The sequence below is a fragment of the Teleopsis dalmanni genome, chromosome 2 (assembly GCF_002237135.1).
Source record: "Teleopsis dalmanni isolate 2A chromosome 2, ASM223713v2, whole genome shotgun sequence".
Lineage (NCBI taxonomy): Eukaryota > Metazoa > Arthropoda > Insecta > Diptera > Diopsidae > Teleopsis > Teleopsis dalmanni.
This window is the reverse complement of record NC_051847.1, coordinates 100,462,155-100,473,794: the sequence shown is the minus strand read 5'-3', so window position 1 is coordinate 100,473,794 and position 11,640 is coordinate 100,462,155. Positions and strand designations below refer to the sequence as shown.

At 26.9% G+C, this 11,640-nt stretch overlaps 1 protein-coding gene across 5 annotated transcripts in view; it reads right to left on the bottom strand.

The window, feature by feature from the left end:
• Nucleotides 1–241: 241 nt before the first annotated feature.
• The window catches only part of LOC119684323 (protein pangolin, isoforms A/H/I/S), a 75,538-nt gene continuing 64,139 nt past the window's right edge, over nt 242–11,640 (bottom strand). For 2 of the 5 annotated variants that reach the window (XM_038098342.1, XM_038098341.1), the window contains 2 exons: nt 9,085–9,154; nt 242–2,162 (listed from right to left, as the gene is read on the bottom strand). In XM_038098342.1, coding sequence (XP_037954270.1) covers nt 413–2,162; nt 9,085–9,154 — 1,820 coding nt within the window. In that variant the 3' untranslated portion in view covers nt 242–412. Of the gene's footprint in view, nt 2,163–4,829; nt 5,591–9,084; nt 9,155–10,212; nt 10,367–11,640 lie in introns of those variants that run through there. The other 3 variants (XM_038098344.1, XM_038098343.1, XM_038098345.1) reach the window with 3 other exon arrangements.

Here is an 11,640-nt window from a genome sequence, read left to right as displayed (position 1 = left end):
AATTTTATATACTTTGTAAATTCAAATTTCGTTTGCATAAGAAAGAGAACTTTTCCGAAAGTATTTTTCCAAATAAATAAGTTAAGTTTAAACTTTGCAAATTTAAAGTATTTTTTAAGCAACTGTTCACCTTTTTTTAAAAAGAGTGAATTCAATAAATAAATATATTGTAAAACAAAAAACAATTTCAATAACTCATCTTTCTTATACCTTAGAAAGGGCAAAGTTTTGACTCATACCCATCATTTTTATAATTTTTATAATTTAGTTTTGTGTTTCAATATAAAGATAAACAATCTTCTTTAGTATTTTTTATACGTACAGTTCAATATATAGTTCAAGAAGTTGCTATTAGCAATATGATCATTGCTGTTATTATTACTAACACATTATACACTACCATTTGCAAACGTTATATAACGCTTATTGCACCATTCTCCTTGCTTGATGAAGTTGCATCTTGTTTGCTACTTTCCTGGGCTTCACTACTGCTGCTAATGTTATTGATTATGATGCCGCTCCCACTTCCATCGCCGCTCCTGCCATTGTTTTTGTTATTGACATTACTACTTTGGCTGCTGTTGGAATTTTCCAAAACGGCTAACGCTGAATTCTCAACAAGGTGTGTATTATTATTAGTTTGTGTAATGGCACTGCTTTGATTAGTATTTGTAGTGGTTTCCCCAGAAACTGAGACTAAGCGATGACTAAAATGACTAAAATTATTTTTAAATATCGCATGTGGTATGTAATTATGATTATGCACATGGCTATTGTATTCTTGCTGAAGTCTCAGATGAAGTGAACTTGTGGTATCTTGTCTTAATGGTGAGCGTTGCTGCATGCGTTCATTTGCTCCTAAATCTGAAATTGACGATATTGTTGGTGTTGCTGTTGCTGCTATTGGCCTAGCTATTGTAGTATTCTCCTCTGTTGTGCATTTTGTATTAGTATTAGCTGCCAAAGTGGAACATGGATTAGCTAAGAAACTGCTATTACTACTGCTATTTATAACGTTCACATCGGACTGATTATTACTATAATTATTGTAGTTGTTATCACCTCTTTTTGTTAATTGATTTATACTAAGTGGATTATTTATATCTCTAGGATTTGCACCAATTGGACTCCGGTGATGTGGAATTGATTTTTCAAATAGTAGATCTGCGGGTGAAAAGTTAACAGGTGAAGGAATTGATGTGCATGTAACAGGAAGAGGTATTATACCAGTATTCGTTAGTTTATTTACTGACGGTAATACCGTTGATATCGATACTAAATCCTTCATAGACGCGTCATTGGGAAGCAATGGATTATTATATGGTAACGAATCTACTAATACATCATGGGCAGACTTAACGCTATTACTATCAACTGTGTAACCATTGTTGTTGACCACAGTTGCTAAACCTGCTGAAAGATGATGTGGAGTATGATGCTCATTGCTATTAATTCCCATAGCCAAATGACTAAAACGATTTCCTAGCAACATCGCAGGACTAGAACTCAAAAGTGAACGCATCATTCGATCTGAAAAAGATGCAGGAGATGACGTACTTGAATTACTAGATCCAGTTCCTAATCCGGAGCTAGATGCAATACTTGACGTCGATGAGGTAGTTGAGTGGGTTGGCAGTAATGACATTAATGCAGGTGTGGAAGTAGAACTCGTTTCATATTTTTCAGATGTAGCAGAAGTAGTAGCAGTATTTTGTTTGTGATTCGAAGATGATGGTTTTTGTTGTGTTTGCTGCGGATTTTGATGTTGGTGCGATATTGTTTGTTGTGTTCCAATATTTTGATTTAAATTATGTAAAGAAACTTGTTGCGGAGGCTGCTGGTCATTATTAGGTAACAATAAAGATGCTGTTGGAGCTGCTGGACTATTTAATAAGTTCAGTGGACTAGCTAAACTTGTTGATGGACTTTGCAAGCTGGATAATCCACTTAAGCAACCTGGACTAGACAATGATTGATTAAGTGATTCGGAATCTTCATCAACAGTTTTGCTGTCATCAATGCTATCACAACTGCCTATATTGTCATTTTCATCATCATCATCACTTATATGTCCATCCATATCCTCGGACCCATTGAATTGTTCATCTTTATCAGTATAACTATTCGCCACTTCCATATATCGGATACACTTCTTTTTACGTCTACATTTATAACAAAAAAAAAACATTATTTTATAACTTTAAATTCTTGAAAAATATTTTTATGTATACATATATGAGAAGAAAAATATAACGAACGATTTTTGGATAACTGAAGAAAAATATATATAGAAGAATATATCATATATTTAGCCAATGCATGCGCATGCAGTGATTATTTAAAATTGGTTTCGAAAAAAATATAAAGCAAAGTAATAATATTCTAAAATTAACAAACCACAAATGTTTTCATGTTTTTTTTTTATTTTTTTTTTTTTGTCGCATGAAAATTATTTAAAAATGAGCAGAGAAATTTTAAAGCTACATACTTTACGTCCAAAATTTTGAATTTAAAAATTTCATTTAATCATTATATTTCATCTGACTTTTGCTTGATAATTACTTTTTTGATCTTTTTAATAACCTTTAGTAAGCAAAAAGATCTTACATTAAATTAATAATAAGAAGAATTGAAATTCTATAACTAAATATCTGAGAAGCTCTCTCCTTTCTGTAGTGGTAACACTAAATCAAAATTCTAATTATTAAACATATATATAATGATAGCAAATAATTTTTATAAGGAATGTTCGTACCTAATATTCGGTACTCTATATCTTTAATTAAATAATAGCATATATTTGATTTAGAAAATAAAAATATTTTAATTAACTCCGTTATTTATTATAACATCCAAACAACAATTATTACATAACATTAGAAACAAATACAACGTATATACACTTCCATAGTTTTGTGTTAATTTTGAAGAACTCACATTTTAATTAATAATTTTTACTAAAACTAGTTTAAAACATTCATACAAAAAAAATGTAATAAAACGAAATAAAACACAATTCCTTGCAACTGAAGTATTTTACATATAACATAATCATAGATGGCGCTATATTTTACTATAGTGCATTGTAAAGCATATATTGCACAAATGCATTCGAAGGTATTATCAAGTTTCTTCTCCATTACACTAATACTGTACTCATATTCTGGAATAGAATAGAATATACCAAAACCTAAACCGAAAATAACTTATCTTTGTGCGGAATTTGTTTAAAAATTTAATTACATATGGAAAGCTGTTTGTTGCGGAATCTATATATATATATATATATATATATCTATGATTTTTCAGACTTATTCGACATAAGTGTGCGAAAAAATTCTTTGGATATTTGAGCACGAAGCATGATCATACCTCTTAATATAATAAATGATAACTTCGTTGTTTTTTAACCGATTTGCTTGAAATTTGATATATAAACAAATTAAATATTTATAAAATATTAAATATATTTTATAGGTATATATTATATTATTACTTCTTGGATTCGTTGTTGAAATAAATGAGGTTTATTGAAGGTTATATTTTGCGTACTTTTTCAATGATTTCTGGGGCCTGAAATAGGTATAAAACATTTTATACCTATTCAGAGGCCTTCGCACTCTGAAGCCTAATTTTTTTTGTTTTTTATGAAGTTTTACCTTTTGAATATTAGTAGGAATAGTTTTATGAAAAAAATTCAGAAACATTTTTTGAGTATCACCGATAGAAGTAAAAATGATCACAAAAAAATGACTAACTTTTTATAAAATTTTATTGATAATCAATATTGAAGTTTTTCACACACAATGAATAGTAATATCCTAAACTCTAAAAAAAAAATCAAAAATGATCATTTTCCAATAAGAAGTAAAAAAGTTATAGGGATTTAAAGTTCTCCCAATTTTTGGGAAATATCAATTTCGCTAAAATTGCAAATAACATGAGAACAAATCGTCAAATAACTCCTATTTTTTGCAAAAAGTGATACAAATTATGTACTTAATAAATATAAATATGGTCTAAAAAGAGTAAAGAAAATTTTTTTTAACGATAATGAACAATTTTTTATAAAAATTTGGTATGGGGGGTGGGTGATGCAGTGGGCGGAATATCGTGGAAAAAATGGGGGCATATGTATTATAATGCAAATATTTAGTACATCAAATTTCTATATATCTTTCTATCTTTCATTGTTTTTAAACTAACTAAGGGTTCCGGTAGGCCCATAGGGCTCAAATTTGATTCAAAAGAAAGGCGATTATCAAAAAAGTATTATGATCAATTTCGAAAAACAAGATAAATATTTTAATATATTAAAATATATTAAAATTTTTTGCGAGTTATCGAAAAACTTTTTATATAATAATCTAGAGCTCAAACGCATTTGTGCAGACGCTGTAATTTTATATAATAAATAAAAACTAAATACAAGCTATATAAATCATTTTTACAGTAAGTCGCATGTTTATGGAAGTTTAAAATTTATTGTTAAAATATTAGCTAATTTTAAGCCAAAATAACTAATCAGTTACTCTGTCATTTAGATTGTTATTCGTAGTTCCATAAATATAATAAACAAAAATAAATACATAATCTATCTGAGAAAATAAAAAATTGCAAATGCAACAATTATAATAGTGGTTTAATTAATAAAAAAAAATATATATGTATAAATAATAATAATAACAATAACAATAACAACAACATCAACATTAACAGCAGCAACAATTAAAGTAACAATAACAATAATAGTAACTCAAAAATAGTAACAATATCTTTGGAGTATTAATTTTTTAATTTCGAAAATTACTTTTTATTTTTTTGTTTGCTCATTAAAAATTAAGTTGAATCCGTCACTGTAGCCGGATGTATGTTTTATCAGCAGGTTTTTAGAATCCGTCACGTAACGCTATGTCGCACAGAGGAAGCATTTAATCGAACCGAAACAAGATGTTGCATTTTGGAATTAACTAAATGAAGAACTGGAGCGAAAATATTTCAGTTTTTATAATGTATTATTTTTTTCTGTACTGTTCATCCTTATAACATATATAAATGGTTCTCATTATTATATATTGATGTACCAAATATTAATATTTTCAATATTTTTTTCTACCTTAACATGTTAAGTTTATTTGATGCGTTGGAATCATTGTACTTTCTGTTCAAATTGTATTAAAAACAAACGCTCTACAAATTCACGTATGTGGGTGGAGCTTGTGGTGACGATTGTTGGGGTCCACTACCACCGCCTCCGCCACTTACATTTAAAGTTGCACCACCTGTAGCGGACGGAGCACAGTGCAAGAGTACAGAACCTGAGCTAGTTGATCCTGTATTAAGAAGGCTACTGTGAGCATTGCTGTTCCCGCTATTGCTGTTATTGGTACATCCACTTACGGCACTAAGCATTTGCATATGATTCGTTGATGAAGTCGATGATGAAGACGACGATGATGATGATGAATTAGGTAACATAACAGTACCACTAATTCCACTTACAACCGGATTTAGCATACTTGCGATGCCTATAGCAACATTGTTACCGCTTCCAACACTACCAGAACTTGTCATTATATTTAAACCCGGACTTTTCATTGAGCAGATCCATGCAATTATCACAAAGTGAGCATTTTAAAAGAAAAATTGGTATTTTTATGCTTTTCGCTTAAGTTATTATAAATATTATATTTTTTTCTTTTAACAATATCAAACAATTTATCATATATAAATTTATAATTTCCAAACAAGCCTATATAATCATAGCCACATAATAATTTCTACATTTAAAATTTTCACTATAATTGAAATGTTTACGTAATTAAATGTGGTCTTTTACTTGGAAACTGCTTCATCATAGTAGTGAAAATACTGGTGTCTTCACATACCATACTTAATGTGAAACTGAAAGCACCAACCAATTAGTTTTACATTAATTTACAAAAACTAAGGCCTAAACTTAATTATATACCACAGTTATAGTTTTTTTTTTGTTAATAATTTAAACATTACTACCGACTGCATTCGAGACAGCCATCTCTCCTCTCTTCAATTTCAACTATTTAAATTTCGAACGATTACGCATTTATGGGTCCGCGATATTACGACGGATTTTGGTTAAATTTTCTATTCTGAGCAGCTATTAATCAATGCAGCTATGTGTCAATGCTGCAATGCTTCGGTTTTTGCGTCATCTGACATCTCGACTTGTTGTTAATCGTCGATTGTCTATTAATGTAAAAATTTACCATGTTAAGTTCAGATATTTCAAATATAAAGATATATAAGCATGGTAAAAAAATTTGCTTAGAATAGTTGAATATACCAATATCCGTTGTTAAGCCGCAGTATCCCGTAAATCATAAACGTGACTAAATTATTTTTTATATTTTTCTCTTTTCAAGAATTTATCTCGTTGTGCAAAAAAAAAAATAATTTTAATATATTCTATATACCTAAATATAATAAAGATAACTTACAATGTTTATTATAATGTAAATACAACTTTATAATTATAGAGAAAAATAATTCGCATGGAAAAAATAATATAATACTCAAAAATATAAATAAAATTGTTGTTTGTATGTTAAGCATAAATCAAAGAATAAAATAGATGTATATATGTATAAGTATTAAAATAAATGGTATTTGAATATTATAATTGTAATAACATAAATAAAATAAAAAAACTATATTATAATCAAACAGGGAATGCTTTCATCAGTGTACGAGAACATACCATATGAATAGGTGGAGTGTGCTAAGGAATATATTTGTATTAGCGACGTGATAGGTTAGCCTGTAACGCGAAATCAAACACTCAAACGGTTAATTAAGTTAAGTGATATTAAATATATATACTTGTATATTAATATATTCTTAAGATGATAAAGTTTTGATCACTATTTCGTATATATTTTATAATCCAAATGTATGTATTAATCTACAAAAAAAAGCATATCATTTGCAACTGCTACACACATGTAGGTGAATCTTGAAATATCCACAAAATATTATGCTTTAAATTTTAATTAGAACTAATTAAACTAATTAATAATAGTTTACGAATACGCAATGAATATATATGGTACAGTCAATAATCCATATGTGAGAGTGAGAGTGGTTTTATGATAACTAGTACCAGAATAATATATATCTCTGTATGTTCGCTGGGTAACAATAACTACACTCGTTTATTGATCCAATGTATTGCATTGTACTATTTCATACAATATACTACTACTGCTTCAAGTGGGCAGTGTTGGATTTTTGTAATGATTTCTTTATATAAGTCTTGTAATTGTGACAAATCACTATTTGTTAAGCAGAAAAGATGATATATTATTTCTGCTTCGATATCTAATATTAATCACTAGAACGAAAGTCATTGCTTTTAAAGTAAAATTTAAAAGAAACTTAATTATATATTCTTTATTGCGATAAAAATCATTTCTGAAGATTTGAGAAATTGAATTTCTATATTTTTACTATTTTTCTATTCTTACTATAATTAATCATATAATTACACAAATATTTTCATTGTTAATGCAAAACTTAATTCGGGTAATTAAATATAGTATTATATATAGTGTATATATATTATATATATATTGTTAGAAACCACTAACTGGGTTATTCGAAAATTTTATGGTGTTCTTAACATATAATGTATTTGTTGAAATGAATCCGTTCTAATAGTAAGTGCTGAGAAAATTGGTTTTATAGAAAAGTATGGTTTTAGGGATATTAATTAATGGCAACTTGAGTTGTGTAGCATTATATAAAAACAAAAAATCATTTTAACAGAAAATATCAGAATACTTTTAGCATAATTTATTTTTAAATTGAGTACAAATTATAAACAAATGTTAAAAAAAAAAAACTATATCGTGTATAGACCAAAACTTGATTACGTGTATTTAACCAGTAATTACATCCTTTATCCTTTAAATTTTATTTAAAAAAATATCTTCACTAATGCATATAAGCTGTAATGGATGTAATTTTGAGGGGAAAACCGTTTTAGAATTGCAAGCGTGGCAAAATACTAGTACTTCACAAATTTACATTTATATGTAAATATATAATATTACAAATATATATGTTTTTTTCTTGGTAATCTCCATTTAAGTTTGAATTAAGACATATCAGGCATACATGGATTATACGGAATATATTTAAAAAACAAAAAAAGGTTATAAACAATTGAGTATAATAGTGTTCTAATTTAAATAACTGTGACCCAAAATAATTGTTAGGTTAAAATTTTATAATCGTACTGTTTATCATAATAATATTAATAAAAGATTATTGCACTTGAATATTCAAACATGTGATACTTTTAAATTATAAGTAATAAATCGGATCCTATGTTTTATGATTTAAAAGGTGTAGTCTATTTATAGCAATTATTTTCCGACCTTTGATTTTGTTATTGAAAATAGTACCATTTTAAACGACTTGTATGTCAATATAAAAATATAGCGGTCATAATTAATAAATTTAATTAATATAATGTACAAAACAAAAAAACAAAAAAATTAAAAAATAAAAAAATTACAATTAAATCAATTTTTTATCATAAAAAAGATTTATCAAAAAAGATTGGATAACTATAATAATACGATAAATATAGGCAACATATCGATTATCATTTAAACTCAAAAGTAGTCACAATAAAATTCTTCGTTTATTTATACCATATATCAAGAATATATGAAGAATAGATAGCGATCATAATTATTATACGAGTAAATAGTTCAATTAAATTTTGATGAAAAGATATAAAATAATACTATTATAAAGAATTTTCTATCACAAAAAATCATAACTGATTGGATTGGATGGTCCCGAGTTTGTTTTTCGAGTGTGAAAAAGTTGAATTTTCATTTGAACAGAAAAGTAGTCATAATAATGCAATATTTTCTTATTTGCTTAGGAAGAATTTTAGTAAAAATTAATTGAAAACAAATATTCGAATGAGGCAGGTCTTGTGTTGTAAGTGTTCTCTTTTTTACTTTCCCTTATGAAAAACTTAAAGTCTATTTGTTTTCGATACGTAAATGAGTGTCTTTATATACATACCTGCAAGGTTTGCACCACTGATTCTGCTGATCGAGACCAAAACGTGCCCGACATTTCTTCATATTATTTCCTAAATCAAAAACAAAAAAAATAAAACCTATAATACACATTTGTAAAATGAAATGTAGAATGAAAAAAAAATCATTAGAAATAAAACGCACTGCAATTTGGATAACTACTGGAATTTTTACTTAAAAATAGAACAAATAGAACAAATAGAAAAAATAGAAAAAAAATTAACTAGAATTAATTTGCTAGAAGTTATTAAAAATTAGTTAGTTACACACACATGCAAAAATTAAAATGAAAATAAAATAATCAGAAATCAAAAAAATATATATATATCTGCAGTGGAAGGCAGAATGAGTTTAGGTAATTCAAACTATGTATATTTTACTGGTACAAGTGCATTAGAGTCATTGGATCGATCGCTAAATCAATATGAATTTTGAAAATTGCGGCTGCCTTGCCTGGGAAGCCTTGATAATTTTCATAATTGCTACATATGTATATCTTTGTTTGATTACAATTATCGATATAGGGCGACCCAATGGAAACTAAAATTTCTTTAGAAATAGTTTAATTTAATCAAATTTTAATACAAAGTTTATACAAAATAAAGATTCATGAAGTTTCTCAATATAAACGACATGCTTTGGCCCAGAAAATTTATTTATTTAGTCATTAACATTTAATCATTTTTACTTTCAATTGGTCTTTCAAATGTTTTTTTTTTTGTTTTTTTTTTTTTGTTTTTAAATCACCTTGACAATACAACATAATTTAACAAATAAAAAATATGTTAAGTTTTTACGTAGAAAATACTTCCAATTTTGGTTTCATTTTGAACGTTTAGTGTATTGCATGCATTTTTTTTTTTTTCAAAATATTTTTTTTTTTTTTTCAAAATATTTATAAGTAAATTACTTTTGCTTGTATCCAATTTATGCAGAATAATAATATATTGTAAATTTTTTAATAATTTAATTTGAAATGAACAGATGTATGTACAAACATTTGTTTTGGCTTGTGAATGGCAATGTTATTTAAGTAATAATTAGAGAAAAAATAATGATTTTCTGGTAAATAGCATAGAAGTACATTAAAAAGAAGCCATTATTTGCTAACCTCCGTCGTTGATCTCTTGCTTTCGCTTCCTTTTCTTCCCGCGCGACGCATTTGTCCGAGAGCTCCAATCTGGATACATTTGCATATGCAATTGTCGCTCGCGTCTAGCCAACTCATAATATTTAGCTTGCTCTTCCCGACCTAAGGCGTGCCACTTTGTTCATAAATAAATTATGTGTTTTAATTTTTATTTTATTTTATTTCATTTGATTTTTTTATATATTTTTATATTTTTTATATTTTTTATTTTGAATTATTTCAATTTAAAAGAATTTACCATGAAATAGATATATATAAAATAGAACAAAGAAATAGTTAATTACTTACTTAGGTTTCTATTGTGTATAATTAAATATTAATAAAATCAAATTTATACACTTTACTAAATATATGACAAAATTATATTGTTTTACAAACTTCAAGCAATAAATGATTTCATTTTAAATAATAATATTTGTTTTTTTTTAATTCTAGAAACACTCAAATTGACATTTGAGCTCTTTGACTCTATATTGTACATATGGTAGTCTCTCTTATCAGTAATCCGTAAATGAGAAGCTCAAGTCTTAGCTGAAAATTGTTCACAATTTGAAGTTGAAGTTCCTGGCATAGAAGAGAACATTTAATATCGGCCCGGAGATGTTACCAGTATTACTTTGCAGATTCCTTTTTTTTTTGTATTATTGTGAGGTACATTTCAAAAAATAAAAAAAATAATCTAAGCGACTGATCGTTAACGGGTTCGGGCGCATGCTAGAACCAATTGTGCTTAATTATGCAAGTCAAGTTCTTGGTTGTACTTAAGTTTTAAATATTATATAGACTTAAAATTTTTTCATTTAAAATTGTGACATAATAAAAACAAATTGATAATGTAAAAAATAAATAATTTCAAAAGTATTGCCAATTAACAATTTTTCATTTTTTTCCATTTATTTTTTTTTAAATTAATATAATTCATTTGTTGTGATTTTGTATGTTAACGCTGTTTCTCTTAGTTCATGTATATAATGTCAAACAAATTTTTACAATTAGAAATTGCTTAATTCAAAATGGGCCAATTTTTCAAAAAAAATCAACTTAAAATTAATTCATCATGTATATAGTTTTGTCATGCGTTTGTTAGTAAATTGAATTGGTACTACCTATTATTGTTAATTAGTTCGTTATATTATTAATATATTTTATCTTCTATTTACCTAATCAAACGCATGCATTTTAACTACCTTATTAAATTTTAATTAAATTTTTTTACCAATTAAAACAAGCAAATTTAAATACCAGGTGCATCTAAGTAACGAAAGAGTCTCATTCTGCACTAATCGACATCGAAGAAAAGAACTTATTAAACTTTTTATAATAATTTAATTAATTTAAATTCCAAAAATTGGATTTCTTAGTAAACAAAAATTAAGACATTTGATAGGA